General features: G+C 40.4%; 1 protein-coding gene across 3 annotated transcripts in view; it reads left to right on the top strand.

Annotated features, from left to right (window-relative positions):
* Nucleotides 1-21,019, top strand: part of KIRREL3 (kirre like nephrin family adhesion molecule 3) — a 541,498-nt gene that overhangs the window by 500,915 nt on the left and 19,564 nt on the right. For 2 of the 3 annotated variants that reach the window (XM_075190473.1, XM_075190475.1), the window contains exons 13-15: nucleotides 5,206-5,241; nucleotides 8,760-8,867; nucleotides 11,248-11,357. In XM_075190473.1, coding sequence (XP_075046574.1) covers nucleotides 5,206-5,241; nucleotides 8,760-8,867; nucleotides 11,248-11,357 — 254 coding nt within the window. The remainder of the gene's footprint in view (nucleotides 1-5,205; nucleotides 5,242-8,759; nucleotides 8,868-11,247; nucleotides 11,358-21,019) is intronic. The other variant, XM_075190474.1, reaches the window with a different exon arrangement.

The following is a 21,019-nucleotide window of genomic DNA, read 5'->3' as shown; positions in this document are numbered from 1 at the left end:
AAAAATGCTCAGAGCAAATATGCTCAAAGCTTATTATTCAGCCAGTTAAATATCTCTCGTCTCACTGTAGTTGGTTTTAGAAGCATTAATTGCATGGGAAATTAATATTGCATTGGGAAGAAAGATCTCTTGTACAATAAAACATTACGCTTCTACTTGTGTTCTACAGTGAAGGTATTACGCGGTAGCACAAGCGGTAGCATGTTCACGTTAGTTAACAATACTAATGGCCATACAAATAGCCGTAGAAACAGATCAAAGCCTATGTGGAGAGTATAGCTTCATTCTATTCTGACCATTTATAATTATTTTCTTATAGGTTTCATCTGCTCTTGGGAAGCCACCATTGTTACTTAGGAGATGTCACTCATAGGACAGGCAAAACAATCTGCACATGTAGTCTATATAGGCTATCTATGGCGTCTTCTATGCCGGTGTACATATGCAATTAAAAAGGAAAACTTTGTAAATTAGGACAGACCCGCTTGGCTGTGTGTTCCTTGCACACCTTCAGTCACCTCTTTATAGTACATAAATCACCTGCCAACTTTATAACGGAATATAAAAGTTTATAATATACTGTAAATATTGTTTGACCCATTTGGTGCACCGTGCCTGCGGCCACGTTTCGGTGACCTCTCCTGTGGCACGTAGCTGACACTCCGATCCCAAACCGTTTATACTCTCCTGTACTCATTGTAGCGATGTCTCCACAAATACAGATTTCTCACACAAGGAAGGAAATGAAGACAATTTGTTAAGGAAGTTTAGTGTGTGAATGTTTGACTTGTGCAATGCTTCACTGCCAGAGGGGGCTGTAACATATTAAACTTACAACAGTTTATCACTGGAACTTCATTACATTGTCTGTAAGGTTATTATGGCTGGCTAATGTAGTACAAGAACGAAGGTGCCTTCAAGGTGAAACCTGACACCAACCGGTGAGGTTGTATTAGTCTTCTTCAGCCGAGATCCAGATAGGAAGAAAATACCCGAGTGGCCATTTTTAATTTGCCATAAAGTTACACGGCTGCATCATTTCATTTAAATTGCATTGTACCAAGCAGAAATATCATCCAGCACAGAGATCACTCATCTTGACATTACAATATCACCGAGATTATACATTGCAGCACAAGATCATCACTTACATCTACACAGAGCATATTCATCCCAACTAGCAGCACCAATTCTTCCTGGTGTAAAGAAGAGGTGTGGGGGGGGTGGTATGAAGCACTGTATTGTATATAATATATTTAGATTTATTATAGTGCCACCCTCTCTTAGTGACTGGCTTATTCTCTGCATAAAGCTGCATTAAAACTTATTATATGCTACCCTCTATATAACACCGCTCATAGAAACATAGAATTTGACCACAGGTAAGAACCGCTTGGCCCATCTAGTCTGCCCATTTTTTATTTAATAACCTTTGGTAACCTCAAACCCTATTTAGTCCTTTAATCTTTTTATGGATATCCTTATGTCTATCCCAAGCATGTTTAAACTGCTCTACTGTATTATCCTCTACCACCTCTGATGGAGGCTATTCCACGTATCCACCACCCTTTCTGTGCAGTAGTTGTTCCTCACATTTTCTCTGAACCTCCTTCCCCCCAGTGTCAGTACATGTCCTCCTGTTCTAATCCTTCTCTTCCTTTGTAGAATGTTTTCCTTCTGCACCTTGTTATAACCCTTGATATATTTGAAAGTTTCCATCACGTCCCCCCTTTCCCTTCTCTGCTCCAAACTATACATATTAAGATATTTTAGTTTTTCCGGGTAAGTTTTGAGCTGTAGACCATGCACCATTTTAGTTGCCCTTCTTTGTACAGTCTCTATATCCTTCAGAGATATGGCCTCCAGAACTGAACACAGTATCTAGATGAGGCCATACCAGTGACCTATACAGTGATATTATTACTTCTTTCTTTCTGCTACTGATTCCTCTCCCTATACAACCAAGCATCTGACTTCCATTCCTCATTGCTTTGTTACATTGCTTACCTGCCTTTATGTCACCTGAAATAGTGACTCCTAGATCCCTTTCCTACACAGTAGTTTCCAGTATAGTGCCATTAATACTATATTTAACCTTTGGGTTTTTGAGACCCAAGTGCATGATTTTGCATTTTTTGCCATTAAACTATAGTTGCCACTCTCTTGACCATTCCTCTAATACCACTTGCAATGTCTCCAATAAAGATATTAAAAAGCACTGGTCCAAGTACGGATCCCTGGGGTACTCCACTGGTAACCTTTCCCTCTTGTGAATGCACTCCAAGTTCTTAGCCATTTAACTATATTAGAATCCAATCCCAGGCTTTCAAGTTTATTTAATAGTCTTGACACTGTCCCACATTGCAAAGTCTTATTAAAATCCAGACAAGCTACACTACGCCCTCCCGCCCTTGATCTATTACTTTAGTCACCCAGTCAAAAAAGTCAATAAGATTTGTTTGACATGATCTCCCCCCAGTAGATCCATGCTGTCTGGGATCCTGTAAGTTACTGGATTTGAGATATTCTACATCTCTTTCAAGAGTGTTTCCATCAATTTCCCACTACTGATATAATGCTCACTGGTCGATCACTATAAAGCCAGTGTTGGTAGACTTGTCTGTCTGCCAATTTGATTTTGTACCTTTGAACTGAGCAAAGCAAGTAATACCTACCGACCACCCCCAATGCCTATACTGTATAGCCTGTGTGTGCATGGACCATCTTTTTTACATGGCCAGTCACAAAAGTACAGAAAACATTGGCAATGACTTATGTCTGGGGGATATAAACCAATGTAAATGCAGCACAAAAAGATGAAACCAAAGTGTTGTACTGTGGAACTGACATGTATTTTGTGCCGCACACTCTCAGGGGTTAAAGATGTGTGACTGTTGGAGGGCCTCCAAGCCAGCGGAGAGGTTATTAAATGCTGGGGCAGACAGGTGGAGAGCTCTCATTAAACTCTGATTTATAAGCGCCGCTGTCATGTAGATTGAATCGGAACTAAATGAACTGCTCAAAATTGGCCTTGGGCACCTTCCAACCTAAGCAGAGACAGTGGCCGCTTGGTGAGATGGTGTCACAGAGATTGCCGGGGATTTAAATTCTATGAATACGATCAGTAGGCGATAGGTAGAAAATAATAAAGTGACCTCTGCAGATCTATGTTTGCAAAATGTGTTTATTTCCCTTGTAATATATAGTAACATCACATAGATATGCAAAACACTCTGAACCCTCTATATAACTTACTGCAATTCTTTCCAACCAAAGAACCATATTTCATCCACCACTCTCCCACTTTCTAACCACTGTACAGGTGATCCACTACCACTCACACTCAGTCTACACTCCACTCACCATCTATATCCAAACACCAATCACACAATCCACCCAGCATTCCTCCATTCCCCACTCTAATCCACTACCACTCACACTCAGTCCACACAACACTCCACTCACCTCCTATGTACTCAAGCCAATCACACAATGGCACTTCCATGTCCCCACACTGTCCACCTTCATCTCATCTACATAAATGGAGCCCAATATCTGGAATATTTTTAGAAGTGTTTGCGAACTTTACAAACAGTGGTTTACATTGTATTTATGTTTTACTATTAGACTGGGAAGGGATATTACAGATAAAGTGAGTACAGCTGAAAATCAGGTAGATTGGGTGACATAGAAAAGTACAAACACGCACCTAGATATGAATGATACAAATCTTTGTCTTTAATAAAATTGCTGTTTTAAAAAACAAATGACTACAAAATTGTCCAAGATTCACTTAGAATATACCCCTAAGACCAACTGGCCAAACATCTTGGAGCGGCCAATTTACCTTATTTACACAACTTGAATAGTTGTTGTTTTTAAACATTTAGGGGCTCAGGGGTGTAATAGTGACAATTCTTGTAAAGACGGAGGTCTGTGCCTCGTATACGGACATACGGCATGTTATGTGATCAGCAACAGTTATAACATCCTTATAGGATAGTGATAAATGGTTGGTAGAATTTATGCATTACCTCTAATCTGTATGATGAGAAGCATCATTCATTCTGTTGGATCTGAATGATATCTGGGCAAGTCCCACACAGCTATACCCTCCTCTCACCTCTGGTGATTGGCACATACTTGTGTGGGTATTGATCCTGGAAGCCGCGGAAATAAATCGGACCCTTGGGGAATGTTTATACAGTCAGAGCAGCAGAGATTGTCTTTATTCATTTGCTCCTGTAATAGTTGGGATCACAAGACACTTTGCTGGTCTACAATATATTACTTGTACCTAAAACGAACTACGAATGACACAGATCTTTCTGATGGTTCTGAACAATCTACAGATGCCCTTGAAACATGAAAGACATGTAGAATAAGCACCGTGCCGCTTCACATTTCCTTCTCGGTTGTAAAAACTAATAAAAGCTGTGGCTGTTCCCTTAATCTAGACCCAAAAGAGGACATGTGTCACAGAAGACAGAAATTGAAATAAATGACACAAATTAGAAGTGTCTTCTCCTCTCTGCTAGTACAGATTCCATAGTCAGAAGACTCAAGATCCTGTCGTACACACTGACAGGATTAAAATCAAATTGTAGGATTTATATTTTATTCCGGTGGACTGTCAAGTGTTTGCTAGATGGAATAATGTCTCACATTAAAAGTCTGTGGAGTCATCAGGACAGTTTGGGAATAAAGATGGTTTTACGTTAAAAACGTTTAAATTACTGCAGATATTCATTGAGTCAATTCTGGTCATTTAGACTGGAGATTCATCAGCAGTTTCAAGCGTTGGGCTCCGTGCCCAAAAAAATGGACGTCCCAAATGGATTCTCACTCTTTACCTTGAGAATGAATCCATTAAAATGTCATCTTTAGCCCAAAACCACTAAATCTCACCGTTCGGGACTGTTGAACCTAAATAGTTTTGATTGAGTGTCACTTTATATTAAGTATATTATATATTTTCAAGGCTCAAAATGTAGGAAAGTGTGGGATTACCTTTAATCGAAAGAAACGGGCTTAAAAATATTACTAGCACTTTGGTGGTTTATAATGACGCTGAGTTACGGCCATCTATGAATAAAAGCCCCTCTCTCTGTCATTGACAACAGCTTAGCTCTCTATAAATCTGTGTAGCAGCATGCCTTCCTTCAGCCTTTCAAGGCCACATACACCTGTTTTATCTTTAAACAGGTCGGAACATGCAGTCAGGAACGAGTATGGAACCAGGTATGGATGCATGACTTCCAGGTGAATATCCCTTGTTCTGTGTGTGTCCATGATGAATTACCAAGATGGTGCCATCTCGTGTCTAACACCATGGGGCAGAAGACTGAATCTCAAGCAGACTTCCTATACGTGTCATTCTCACCACATATGTTGTGCATTTTAGAAGTGTCTATATACATACAGGTAAAGTGTCCAATGTTAGGAATCAGCTTCCCTGCAATAGTGGGTTCAGGGTAAGTTCTCTCTCCCGCTTCCCCGAGACCTACAGATCCCTACAGTACCCAATGCACACAGAGGGGCAACTGTTACATTATCTCTCTTATTGTATCACACACAATGTGTTTCTCATAAGAGACGTTTGCCAAACCCAGTCCTCGGGCCCCCCTAACAGAGCGTGTTCTCCAGATCTTCTTGGAGGTGTAATCATTACTGGCTGATACATTGCAACAGAGCCACAGGGTGGTATAATTATGTCACTTGTCACCGGGAAAACCGGTCCTGTCAGTGCTGCTTGAGGACTGGGTTTGGAAAATCCTGGGCTACTCACCATGACCCATCCGGTGAAAGTCTGTAGACGAGTTGACAGGAAACCATGAGGAAGACAAAAGGTACTGACAGGAACACCGATTATTATAGTCCATTGAAAACTGGTTGGGATTTGTTGGAAATAATATAACTAACTAACCTACTAGCAAAATAACTAAAAGATCACATAACTAAAATATCAGGTGCATACAGCTACAGACTTAATAGGGAGGTTACCAAAGACAATTTTACAACTATTAGTACCCCCCGTCCCCCCCTTTGGTCCAAAGACCCAGTTGACCGTAATATTTCTCTGTTTCTAAGCACATTATCGGAACGATTCAGTAATAAGTAAAATTATGGCCAAAACTTGAAATAAATGTTACAAAGCATTGTGTAGGAATACAGTAGATCAATAGAAGCAGACAGCAGGGATCGGAACCCAGTATTTACATGGTAATGTTTGAGAACGGAACGGACATGTAATTAAACCAATATGTGATAGATAGTTATAGTACAGGGCCTGGACCCAACCTATATGTACTGTACAGTAACAGACATTGTTCTCCTACACGCTCTGAAGCTTCAGTATAACCGGCTATGGGAAGAAGAATTAGAACTTAAACCATTTCCTGTGAATAGAAAATTTCTTTACTGCACCGAGTACCAGAAACGTCTAATTATTGTACAGAAAATATAGGTGGTGTTTTTTATATTCTATTCCAGACTTCATCTGGAAGGAATAGGTAATAGGGACACATTTTATATAATCTAATTGTTCATGTAAACCATGCAGAACTTACTGTGATTTAAACCTATGTTAAGAAATGAACTTCTTAAAGTCTGTGACCATCATTAAACAACACTATGTACAAATGCATTGTTCTCATCTGCATATTGGGCCAATTCCTTGAGGCCACTTAGAAATGAGAAGTTTTAAAATCCAATCTGCCCCCCTGTTCGTACAGTGTTACCACTTGAAACAATTGGATATTAGCACCGTGGGCACTTAATTCATTAGGGACTTTTTCTCTTTTTTAAAGAGTAAATTATAATGAAACCTAAACATATTCTGGGCATAAAGTAGGTAATTTTGAACGGATGGTGATTAAAATCTAGAGGGTTTGGAAGATTTGTGTTCTATACAATCCTACTATACTCAGGCTTAGGGTCCACTTCTGCCATTTGCAGCATTTCATCATCATCATCAATTTATATAGCGCCACTAATTCCGCAGCGCTGTACAGAGAACTCATTCACATCAGTCCCTGCCCCATTGGGGCTTACAGTCTAAATTCCCTAACACACACACACACACACACACACACACACAGACAGACTAGGGTCAATTTTAAAAGCAGACAATTAACCTACTAGTATGTTTTTGGAGTGTGGGAGGAAACCGGAGCACCCGGAGGAAACCCATGCAGCATTTTGTTCCTATTTCTAATAATTTTTGTTTTTACTGCCTCAAACCTTTTCCAAGTGCATTGTAAACTGCATTATAGAGAACTTATGGAAAGTCGTAGGCTGACACGGACCCTCAGAGGAGGGTGGTCTACATACATATACTACAGTTTGTGAGCGGGTGAAGTATCTCCACCTACTCCACAATACGGAATTAAAAGGTACAAGATAAGGAGTTTCCCAGTTACCTTTATGACAAATATCCACATTCTGATCAGTTACAGTAAAGTATCACATTAGCAGTGTCGCTGTATTGTATACCAGAGAGAGAACGTTACTCCAGAGGGTTTGTTGGATAATAAAAAGAGGTACTGCAGAGATTGTCATCTGAAATGTGAATATTATGGACGTCTAGGTATTAAACCTTGTACACAACTTTGCTGGGTGTCATTTATTGTCTGTTATCACCACTTTCAATTTGCTACTTTAATATTTTCTCCTTTCAGCCAAGGTTCTTCCTACATTATAGTGAAACTAAATGGCGCCATCATTATCTTCTACCATGTATGAAAAGGTTCCCTAATTAATCTCATGTTGTAATAACACTTTCTAGATCTCGGAATCTAATCTCCTGGAGGAATGAATGAGGCAGCTTCAGACTCCAGAGTTTACATTTGAATTTCTTAAACATTTGTCTGGAATGATAACCCCCAATAATAATTTGGGTGGAGGGGGGTCAGTAACAAGCAGCGCCCCTCTCATCCCGTCCACGGTGCAGACAGTTAATGTCTGGGAACATTCAATGCTGCATAATAATTCCTGCGACACACTCTTCCCTCTCATCCTCTGTAATGATTTAATGCTCAGCAGAGGACTGAAGTGTAACTTATCTGTGACAATGCAGCTTTTCTCCATCTAAAGTCCAGTGAGGAAAATTAAATTGGATACATTGGGTTATCAAGAGAAGGCTGAAAGCGAAACGTACGGAGAGGAAGTCGGTTCAAATAAAGAGAGGGACTTGAAGTATAAAGTTTTTGCTTTTCTCGTATCTGTCCTGAAATATATATATATATTTTTATTACACACACACACACACACACACACACACACACACACACACACCCCCGTGCCTGAGTCATTAAGGAAGGTAAAGCGAAAAAAAAAAGCAGTAACATTGCACCTTAGTAAGACAATGTTACATTGGAGGGGGAGGTACATTTAAAATATGGGGATAGATTTATATTTGGGGTAGGGCATGTCCTAGAACAATTTTAAATGTCAGTGTAAATGTTATCAAGTATGTGTGAGCTACATGAACAAGGCAGTATTTATCTCATGTGCAAAATAGTAAACTAATTGTCACCCCTTGCACTGTAACATGGTTTTGTCTAGGATAAAATTTACCCCCTTTTTTGCCTTACTGTCAGGCCCACCGTGTTTACTATATACAGAGCCGTCTCCCTATAGCAGTCCAGGCACACAGCAGTATACTGTAATGTTTTTCTTGTGTAATAAATGTTGGATAATATGAGTTGTGTGATGGCCTCAGGACTGTAATGTGAGTTATGTCCCTTCTTGTCCCACAGAATCAGTCCCGGTCACAGTGATTATTGGCGTCGCGGTTGGAGCTGGAGTCGCGTTCCTGGTTCTCATGGCGACAATCGTAGCATTCTGCTGTGCTCGTAACCAGAGAAGTAAGTCGCGTCTGTGTTACTATACAGAGGATATAGCGGTAGGGGGCAGCTGGGAAATGACTGCAGAGAGTGCAAAACTCATGTATTACATTATGAATTGCCAATTAACCTGAAAATAAATGTTCGATGTGTGGGTAGCAATGCATGTTGGCTAATAAACAAAATAACATCATTATCACGTTAGGATGTCAGATAGTAGATATGCGGAAAAACAGAATTGATGCAGAGCTTATAAACTCGTTCTTTTATACAACATAATTGTGTTATCCACATTCAAACAGCTTTATTGATGGGCACATCTCCTGCAACCTTTACTAAATGCACAGCTTTATCTTTCCTGCTTATTTCTGTGCTGCTCACCAGACTATAGCGTGTAATATATATATATATATATATATATATATATATATATATATATATATATATATATATATATATATATATATATATATATATATATATATATATATATATATATATATATATATATATATCTATACACACGCACGCACACACACACACACACACAGTCAAGTCCATAAATATTGGGACAGCGACACAATTCTCATATTTTGGGCTCTATACACCACCACAATGAATTTGAAATGAAACAAACAAGATGGGCTTTAACTGCAGACTTTCAGATTTAATTTGAGGGAATTTACATCCAAATCAGGTGAACGGTGTAGGAATTACAACGGTTTCTATATGTGCCTCACACTTTTTAAAAGGGACCAAAATTAATGGGACAATCGACTCAAAAGCTATTTCATGGACATGTGTGGGCTATTCCCTCATTATTTCATCATCAATTAAACAGGTAAAAGGCCTGGAGTTGATTCTAGGTGTGACACTTGCATTTGGAATCTGTTGCTGTCGACTCTCAATATGAGATCCAAAGAGCTGTCACTATCAGTGACACAAGCCATCATTAGGCTGAAAAATCAAAACAAACCCATCAGAGAGATAGCAAAAACATTATGTATGGCCAAATCAACTGTTTGGAACATTCTTACAAAGAAAGAACGCACCGGAGAGCTCAGCAACACCAAAAGACCCGGAAGACCACGGAAAACAACTGTGGTGGATGACAGAAGAATTATTTCCCTGGCGAAGGAAAACCCCTTCACAACAGTTGGCCAAATCAAGAAGACTCTCCAGGAGGTAGGTGTATATGTGTCAAATTTAACAATCAAGAGAAGACTTCACAAGAGTGAATATAGAGGGTTCACCACAAGATGTAAACCATTTGTGAGCCACAAAAACAGGAAGACCAGATTAGAGTTTGGCAAACAACATATAAAAAAAGCCATTACAGTTCTGGAACAACATCCTATGGACAGATGAGACAAAGATCAACTTGTACCAGAGTGATGGGAAGAGAAGAGTATGGAGAAGGAAAGGAACTGCTCATGATCCAAAACATACCACCTCATCAGTGAAGCATGGTGGTGGTAGTGTCATGGCGTGGGCATGTATGGCTGCCAATGGAACTGGTTCCCTTGTATTAATTGATGATGTGACTGCTGACAAAAGCAGCAGGATGAATTCTGAAGTGTTTCAGGCAAAATTATCTGCTCATATTCAGTCAAATGCTTCAGAACTCATTGGACGGCGCTTCACAGTGCTGATGGACAATGACCAGAAGCATACTGCAAGAGCAACCAAAGAGTTTTTTAAGGCTAACAAGTGGAATATTATGCAATGGGCAAGTCAATCACCTGACCTGAATACGATTGAGCATTTCACTTGATGAAGATAAAACTGAAGGGAAAATGCCCCAAGAACAAGCTGGAACTGAAGACATTTGCAGTAGAGGCCTGGCAGAGCATCACCAGGGATGAAACCCAGTGTCTGGTGATGTCTATGCCTTCCAGACTTCAGGCTGTAATTGACTGCAAAGTATTTGCAACAAAGTATTAAAAAGTGAAAATTTGATGTAGGATTGTTTAGTTTGTGCCATTACTTTTGGTCCCTTAAAAAGTGGGAGGCACATATAGAAACCGTTGTAATTCCTACACTGTTCACCTGATTTGGATGTAACTACCCTCAAATTAAAGCTGAAAGTCTGCAGTTAAAGCACAACTTGTTAGTTTCATTTCAAATCCATTGTGGTGGTCTATAGAGCCCAAAATATGACAATTGTGTTGATGTCCCAATATTTATGGACTTATACACACACACACAGAAAGATCTGCAGAACATTGCTCTGTTCCATCTACCCCCCGACAGATACAAAGTGATCTATATCTGCAGGCTGATAAAAATAAAAAAAAGTTTCCATTATTATATGTCGGTCAAACCATTTTTCACAATTTACCACATTTGCCCCTTTTCAATAGTTTATTTGCTCTAATAAATCTCTATATGTATTACTTAGATCTAAAAGGTGTGGTATCTGCCAAAAACGACATCCGCGTGGAGATTGTACATAAGGAGCCGACAACTGGGAGGGAGACAGAGGAACATTCAAGCATCAAACAGCTAATGGTAAGAGGTCAGAGTTGACAGTATGGGTGTATTAATGCACCAACATGTACTTAATGGACACTGCACTCACATGTTCAAGCAATGCAGGGCAAGGGCAGAAAGGGTCCATAGCTCTCCCGAAAAGGTGTTGTATAATGTGTAGGGTGTGTGTATTAAGGTATCATGACACCACACCCCAGGCCAGATCAAGCCTAGCAGTGCATCTTTCTAGATCTCCCCGCTGGAACACAATTTTGTGGGCGGTGGGATTTTGCAGGTATATCAGGCAGGTGAATGCAGCGAGTGCCTGTAGTGAGAGGGAAGGGGCAGACCTGGGTCACAGTAGTGTTGTCAGAGATAGACACTATATAATATGCTGGTCAGCTACTGCAACCAGGAGGATGGCGAGTATAGGAAAGCGGTCTCAGGAAACGACATAACGTGTACTCAGGATTAGGCCATCAGCCGCTGCATCAAGAACTGGGGTCTCTGTCCTGCTCACCAGTTTCCCTAAAAAGGTGATAATGTATTTCCGGAATTGCTCTGGTGCGTCAGATGCAAAAAGAGGGTTTATATGAAGTATAAATGTGATGGGGAGCTGGGATCTTTTTTTATATTACCTTGAACTTGCGTTGTATTAAATCTTCAGTTGGTGGCTAATGGGAGCAGAATTGTTTGCATGTTTATCTTACATGAATAAAAACAGGATATTACATCAGTACAAAATACAATACAAAGTTCAAGGTGTTAACAGAACAGCAGCTACCCATTCAGTAGTTAAATTATCAATTATCGGCGCACGTCGCAAAATCACCCCAGCAATACTCCATTGTATGAGGCAGGGCGGGGGAAAGATGTTACCTGTGGGCATTGTATGCCAAGGCAGCTTTATAACCTGTGCCACCCAGTTTCTAATGAAATAAATTACATTTATATTCCGTGTTATATGCCACATAACGTATTGTATAGCTTTCTTTTAATGCAAGGTCAAATGAATAAAACTAAAGAACAAAATCATTTATTGGGCAAGTGACAATTTAATGAAAACCATTCCCCAGTAACTATAGGTTTGGAGGCATCATATTATAAATGAAAAGCATATTGAGAACTGGAAGAAAAATCCTGCAGTTTTCCATCTTTTTTTCATCCACCCAAAAATAAATTGCTCAAATGAGATGTGAGGGAGAGGACAACTCAGCATGCTGAAAACCAACCCAGAAAAAGTCTGTAAGGAAGACCCTCAGACTAACATTAACTACATATCTCAAAGACATCAGACGGCGCGTAGACCCCATCGCCAGCCCCGGGGGTTTCCAAGTACTCTAGGATGTTTCCATTACAAAGGGAGACTGTTACATCCAGGATGTGGAAAGATCTCACCCCTATTTACTATGACTAATCAGCTGACACAGTGATAACAAAACACATATAGAAAAAAAAAAAAAGTGTCAGAAAATTCTCAGGGGGAAACACTAAAGGAACATCTCCTGCTCCACATATACATTGAGGGTTCTTTACAAATACGGAGGAAATCTGCACTAAAACTATAAACAATGAATCTGCAATCAACTTTTAATCTGTCCAGGGCAAGTGCTATCTTTATTTTCTGTGAAGTTACGTTATTCTAGATCTTCTATGGTTGACACATATCATGGGCTTGGTTTTACGAAGAACAGATATATACAGAGTTTGCTCGCATATGAATTATGAAGAGCATTGCTCTGATATATTAGGTCCCCCATATGAGTATATAAGGCACTGGAATGATAACAGTATTGTTCTCCTTAAGCACAGTATTTGGACAGTGTCATAAAACGTAATCTGAAAGACTGACCTTATCTATAGCAGGGAAACTCAGAATTCTCAGTTTAAACATTATTCTATGTCCTTTTTTGATTTAGCATTGTCCCCTGGTTTACTCCCTGTGACTCCACAAATACTAATCATTTACAAGGTCTGCTTATCCAATAAGCCGTGAGGCTTTTTTTTGGGGGAGGGGGGGAGATTGCAAGTTTTTTGGTAAAATAAAATTGTGACAGGGAGAGGAAGTTCATTTTAAAATATAAGAGGGCAGCCTGGACCCTTAATCAGGTCTTGATTATTTATATAGTTATATTTTAGCCCCTGATTATGCCATAATCATGTCACCCCCTTCCATAAGTTTAGGGGAAGGTACAAAAACAAGAGGTAGACATAAAGGCCATTGACGTCATCAAGTGGTTGGGTAACGTTCACTTAAATTGGTGGGACTTTTAAAGACATGATTTGTGTCATCATGGCACGACCCTGCCCATCTTGCAGGAAGGTAAGCATCTCTGCAGGAGAATTACCTGGTATCATAGGAGAGCTCATCCTAATTTGGGACCTTCCAGGAGAGAAGGCAGCCATGCTGATTGATTTATGTATTAGTACAGATAAAGAACATGTAAAGTAACTGGTAAACAAGTAGCAATTTATTCAGACCAAAGAAGACTTTGTGAAACATTTACGCCCCGTTCCCTATGTGTACACACATTCATACCAACATATTTGTATATGTGTATTTTATATTCGATGTGCTGCTGTATATGCTCCCCATTCTTTGATGGTGTTACATATTACTTCAAGTTTTTTTTTTTAAGAGCAGATAGCTGACAGCCCCCGAACTCTACACTCCTGTTAAATCCACTCTGCATCCAAATCTAGTCCTTGTAGAGAATGCAGAAATTATACAGCCACTTACGTGCAGTATTTTCGTTGCTTAATTGAAGGTAAAAACATGCAAGTTACTCTGTACAAATGCATCCAGGTGATAGCAGCCAATCAAGGGATCATTATGGAAACAAACAGATGTATGATGAGTACAAATCAAGACACATTATAAGAGGCCGTAGGAAAATCACCGTAACAAGCTGTGATACATAGGCGACAAGCTCTCCGTTTCCCCATTTCAAAATTACAGGAGGGAAAGTAAATTCATGGTGCTTTCATTCTGGTGGATTTAGTCTTGGGATGTACGACAATGGTCTGCAGGTTTTTCTAGTCTGTAATCACACTTATACAAACTCCAGCAGTGAGACTCATGTTTCCACATGTATTACACAGCATTAAATTGCCTTTCCTAAGGTATGGCTGGGTGGCTGCTCCTCCTGGTGCTGTGTGGGAGCTGTAAGAGGACAGATGGATGGGCGGTTGCTCCATACTGCATTACCTTACATTAAACGTGCCTGCACACAGTTTATTATACAGGCAGCAGGGGTGACCCACTTTGTTAACTAAGTGAATACCATCCCAGCATGTTCAGGACCATGTATAAAGCTGCTGCACTGCCCTTGTTACCTATAATTATGGCTAAAATGGCTACAAATTTGACCTAAGTAACTCTGAAAGAGGGCTGATTGGCAGGGAGCATTTGGCAGGAGCTTCAGCACCAAGACAGCTCAAATTGCTAATGATTCACAAACAATGGGGTCTAATGTTAGAATGGAACTCAGAGGAAAAACATCATCAACAAAGGGTGGCAGTTGGCATAAGCCCCACACCCAAGGAACGCGATAGCTCTGCATTAATTCAAAGTGCAACGCAAAACTGGTGAGCAGCTGTGGATCAGCGGACTGCAAATTTTAACCTGTGGTTCAAGCAGCCAGTTTCACCCCCTCGGTGTGACGTCAACTCAACAGAGCAGGACATCGTAGTCTGGTTGCAGTGCCTAAACTGCTCATGATCCCTGGCAATGCAGGGATTTCAAAGAGCACAATCATTAGTCTACAGAGCAGTAGAGGAAGGTGATATGGTCAGATAAATCATCCTTCTCAACAAACAGACATGTGCTCAAGGGTTCTGACGATTCAATCATGTTGTAGGGGCATTTGTCCTACCACGGTTTGGTGCAGTCATTCTACTATACGGCATGGAGTGACCATTTTCATCCCATATTTTAGCATATTTTCCTACTTGGGAGAAATGTCTTCCTGGAGGACATTGAGCTCATCCACAGACAATATGCCCAATGATTTGAGGAACATGACACCAAGAAGGTCATGACACGTGGGTAAAATCAGTCTCCGGATTTGAACTTAGTCAAACATATGTGGGATATTTTGGAACAACGGCAGAGACATCCTTGAGGCGTCAGTTGAGTGACTTTCTTTATGGAGAATGGTAGCCAAGAGAGATTGCAGATTCCAGACATTGGTGGTCTCAATGGACACAGTGCACACAGGCTGTAATGTGGTGGCCATATGAACAGACTTTATTGGTCTTTCCAGTTATTGTCTGCAACCCGTATACACAGCCATAAATACAAAACATAAGTAAACAATCAAAATACAACATTATCCAATAAGATTTCCTTGGGTAGAATGAATAAATGGAATGGGGAGCCCTGACCTGGAAGTAGAATATAATCCAGTTGTTCCTCTGAACACCAGAATGACCATCTACATGGGTGGTCAAGTTGGATCCAGTTGCTCAGTGGCCAGTCAGAAGTATCAGATTGATTATATGGACATGGCTACTCTTCTACCTTATAAATATAGCATGCACCACATCTTCCTTTCTTCTATGGACTTAGGAGCGAATGAAGAGCGATGCTTATGTTTTGATAAGTTTTATAAAGTATTTTTGCAACTTACAGTCTAAGAAGCGTCTTCCTCTCAGGTGTAGAATTGCAGGAAATTAAAGTCGTCTTCTTGTTGTTCATCACTTTTCATTAAACCAGAGCGAACATTTATCTCCCAGTTTTTATAAAAATATATGACAGATCGCTCTATAACAGGATCCCAATCGCTGCAATCACTTATCACTGAACGGCAGTCACAGTAATACAAATGTGAATTTAAATACTGGCCAGGCCATACTAAAGATATTCTATGTACACATACTCCCTGATAAACTATTATATTACAGCATATTAATTACAGTTTGCGTTTCATAAATCTGGCTTGTAAAAAAAAAATCAAAAAATATGACTCGGAGAAGCACTTTAATCTGGGCAGATTTATCCCTCCTCCTAATGCATAAATGTGATTTAAACGTACAATAGTTTCTGATAAACGGTTTCCTCCCAGGAAATGTATTGCTCTTTATAAAGTTTATAGAGATGAAATTAAAGGGAGATGCTGAAATCTTGGCTCTAAAAACCTAATCTGTAATCCTGCTCCACGATAATCAATGGCAATCACAGCAGAGACATTGTATTATCAAGAAAGCAACAATTCTCCTTAGGGAACGCCATCTACTGTGTAATATAGCATGTTCTGAGATAATTAACTAATAATATAGTGTACAATACGTAACAGATTACCACATAATTAAGTATACAAATCACTGGAAGCCTGAAAGAAATTTGCTGGAGGCAGAAAAACTAAACAAGCAAGAAAAAAAAAAAAAGATTCTCTTGTTTTTCGAGGAGCATTTTACTAGGCGAGGGTGCCTATTGTATTTGTTTTTTCCTCAGTGATGTCTTTGATATTGATGTGGCTAGAATTAATAAACTAGTAGCCAATCAAGTCCATTACAATGTTCACAATACAAAATTTAAGTGAGCCAAATGTAATAGCAATAGCGATAACATATTTGGGAAATGTACATAACTCCAAATAATTTACCCAGACTAATGGACAGGGGGGGGGGGGGGGGGGTGGATAAATAAATTTGATAACACCTCCCTGCTTAATTAAATAACACCACCTCTGGAGAGGCGATCTCAGTAATTCCATAGGTTGGTAGATGCTCAGAATTAATCTTGTTGGCTAGAGTGAGAGGTGGTTATCCTGGAGGAGACAAGGGGCAGATCAGAGGTAGATCCAAGAGCGCAAGATGGAGAATATTAGGAGATTAGGTTTGAGATGTATGAATTGGTGTTTATAAATTTGGATTATGGAGGATATAAAGGAGCCAATTTAGGTGCTGCGGCTGTTGAGCTGCGAGACATGAAGATCTGTCTTGTCGCAGAATTTAGGACAGATTGAAGTTGTAGTAGTTTGGTTGGGAGCTGAAGAGAGAATGGATAAGAGTTTTGGTTGTATCTTAGCTAAGGGGGAGGGGGAGGGGTAGAGAGAGGGAGGGCAAAATCAAGGGAAAATCAGAGCATGTGGCGACTCCGGGAGAAGGGGAGGTAATAAACTCTGTTTTCTACATGATGAGCTCTAGAGATGTGTTGGGACATCCATGTGGACATAGCGAGAACGAGAGAGAGACTGTTGTTCCCGTGAGATAGTAAAGGGGAGGAGATTTTCTCTGGGTGTCATCAGTTTAGAGGTGGTGCTAGAAGCAGAAGAACCAATTGGTTCACCAGGACAATGGTGTACAGTGAGAAATGCAGAGAGCTGAACACAGAGGCTTCTGGGACCTCATCAGATAGTGAAGGGAAGTGGGGGAGGTCCAGAGGTAGAGACACTACACTAAAGGAGGGGTTAGGATAAGTAGAAAGTGAACCAGCAGAGGACAATGTCACGAAGGCCAATGGAGTGAAGGGTGTGAAGTAGAAGAGGGTGATCAAACATTGACCGAAGCAGCAGAGGTCCAGGTGGAGTCCGGAGAAGGGACATTTAGAGACTTCTCTAAGGAACTTTGTTTTCATTTTTCTGACACATAAACTTGTTTTTTATCCTATTCAGTGCAGATATAGAACTAGTCCATAGATCAAGAGATCTCAAATCTGTAGACAGCTGCTCATGCACCAGACCATGTGGACTCGTCATGTTCAGTCACAGTCCAGATGGACTACACGATTACTGATGGTGAAATACTAATGTGACCCAATTGTATTTCATATAAAAACACTTAAAGTTCATTTCACTATATGACTGTTCTAAACATTTTCCAAACAGAGCTCTGTACTAAAAGTGATGGGTGAGGAATATTCCCTCTTAAACCAGTACGACAAGCACTATGAGGAAATGGTGTTTAGCAGACAACACTCTACTGTATTTGTGCAGAACTAATAAAACAAACAATATTAGTACCATAGCACAAAGCAATGCATTATAAAAGAATTGTATAAAAAGGCAATAGGGAAGATCCCAGGACAAGCCACCGTGCCGGTCTATTCATGCAATAAAACAACATATTGGAAGAGGAATCACTATGGAATTGCATCTCCCAGCATTTACTGACACAAGATCTTTATAAAGATTGTCACTTAATTATTTTTTCATTATAAACCACCTAGAAAACGTATACTATATCTTTGCATGATCACCTGCTCTGAACGTAATAAAATGTTAAATGTATTCACTGGTAATAAAGCTATACAGGTATAACTAGATAAAATAAAGACATAAATAGATACAAAGATACAATATACATAAAGTCGGGAATAAATTCAGTGATAAAAATGTACACATTTACTATAGCAATCTGGGTAAAAAGATAGTAACTTTATTTCACAATATTAGTGTGCGTTTTGGTTAAAAAAAATAAAAATAAAAAAGTGTTGCATTGAGCGGTACCATCACTATAGCTTATATAATATTAGAAAATGTATTATGTATTTAGGAGAAAATTGTCTATTATCACATGCGAGGTCTCCTCTCCTGTCTGAGTTTGCATTATCACCACACGCAGGGTATTTGTGTTGGTGATATTGTATGTGTGGGCATGGATGTAGAGAAGATATGGGATTATTATGGGAGGGTGTAGGAGAAGATAGAGGTAGTGGGATCATGAGGAGAATGTCTGAGTTGGTTATATTAGGATATGTGTGGACATTGTGGTAGAAATGGTGTTAGTAGCATCGGTCTGTATGGAAGGATAACAGTTGTCGTTATGGGATACAATTGATACAGTAATGGGTTGGTAAAGACAGGGTCACTTCAGTTTGTCAAGGGGAACTTTATGAAAGAATCTCCGTACCCTCAGGTTGGATTCATCTGTACCAGAGTGATTAGAGGGTTCTCATTCAACGTCCTGACTTTGATCTCTTACAAGGTTTCTGAGAATACACCAGTCTCCGGTCTTTCACAGTAATGCATCCAGTCATTTGTGTATTCATGAATTCATCTTATGTATACAGTGGGAGTCATAATTACATGGGTAATGTCTCAGGGCATTGCCAGAAGTCTCTTCCTTGGCTCATTACCACAGAAACGTTGCCAACATAGTCTGCACGTTTACATCCTCTACTTACAAATGATGTGCAAAGTTTTGTCTTTACAACAAGTTTCAAGAACTCTGAAATGTATGCGCGAGGTCTGCACTGTCCGCTTTTGTTTTTTTACCCTTCCGTAGAAATCTGGCAGCAGTCCCTCTCCAGCCAGGCCCACGGTCGGAACGCGCTCTCCCAGTATGCGAAATGACTTTGCCCCTTCCAGGAAGGCTGGAGATGAATCTGTAGCTGATCTATACTTTTAATCACTTTTCCAATCTGTCATAACTGAGCACCGTGACAATGTCACTGCCAAGGCTTGATGGCCTGCATTTCAAATTAGTCATCTCCTCAGTCTGTAATAGGATGTGTGTGCTGTATAGTGGAGCTGCCAGATACTACGGGAACGGCAGAGCGATGGAGAGTAGAAGCTGCCGGGCGAGAGGGCTGCTCTAATGATGGGCAGATCGTAAAACTTCTAGAAACTAACTAAGCAATCACACTAAGTTACAGGAGTTAGGATCTCTTTCTTTTAATAAATGTAATCTGCTTTACGAACGATGTGAATGGCGCAGGTATACTGTAATTCATGGCCACCAATGCTTCATTGGAAGAGGATGGCAATATTTACAGTCACATTTATAATAAAAATATGAAAAAACAATCAACATACAGGGCCTCATTTAGGATTATTTATTAAGCAGAGAAATGCCCTGTCTCCAGCAATAATTACATTTTAACTTCTTTATTTTACAAGTGGAACTGAAAGGCCAAGTAGAGGGTCCAGGTTACACTGTGCATTAACCTACAAATCGGGTCACATAAGCACAGTTCTGCCATCTCCGCCAACGTCCTATTCTCTGTTTTTAGCCGGCTCTGTTGCACAGAGTAATACAGGTACCATGTATCCAACTAGATTGTCCCCAGGTTTGCAGAGGAAAAAACCCTTCTAACTTGTGGGATCTCCCCCCTCATTACATGGAACCTCCCCCCCCCCCCCCATTTCTTCTTGATGCTTGTTTTAATCACATTAAAATATATAATATAGTTATATGATAAGCTTGAAATATGGCAAAAGCCCATCAACGCAAACCTGTTATACATTCCAGATGTGTTGATCCAGAGAAAGGCAAAACAAGACCCTCCGAAGCATCGTCCAATTTATCCTCACAGACGGAAAACAAAATTCCATAAATGGCATATTGGTTACCTGGATCAGTCACCCCAACTGTGTCATTATCCCATATCTATTAATGGCATTAGTGGTAGGAAAGGAGTGCCTTCTACCGCCCTCCATCGGCGTGCCTTCTACCGCCCTCCATCGGCATCCATCTACCGACCTCCATCCGGCATCCATCTACCGACCTCCATCCGGCATCCATCTACCGACCTCCATCCGGCATCCATCTACCGACCTCCATCCGGCATCCATCTACCGACCTCCATCCGGCATCCATCTACCGACTTCTGTCAGCACCCTTCTACCGACCAACGTCGGCAGTGCCGGATTAAGGGAATGGAGGCCCCTGGGCTAAGGGGGCCTCCATTCCCCCTTGAGGGCCCCCCCCCGTGATCCGAGCTCCCGCCCCCCCCCCCCCGGCGCGCTGTACGCACT

Source organism: Mixophyes fleayi, chromosome 11 (genome assembly GCF_038048845.1).
Source record: "Mixophyes fleayi isolate aMixFle1 chromosome 11, aMixFle1.hap1, whole genome shotgun sequence".
Classification (NCBI taxonomy): Eukaryota; Metazoa; Chordata; class Amphibia; order Anura; family Limnodynastidae; genus Mixophyes; species Mixophyes fleayi.
The sequence above is the reverse complement of the archived record's forward strand: the minus strand, read 5'-3'. Positions and strand labels throughout refer to the sequence as shown.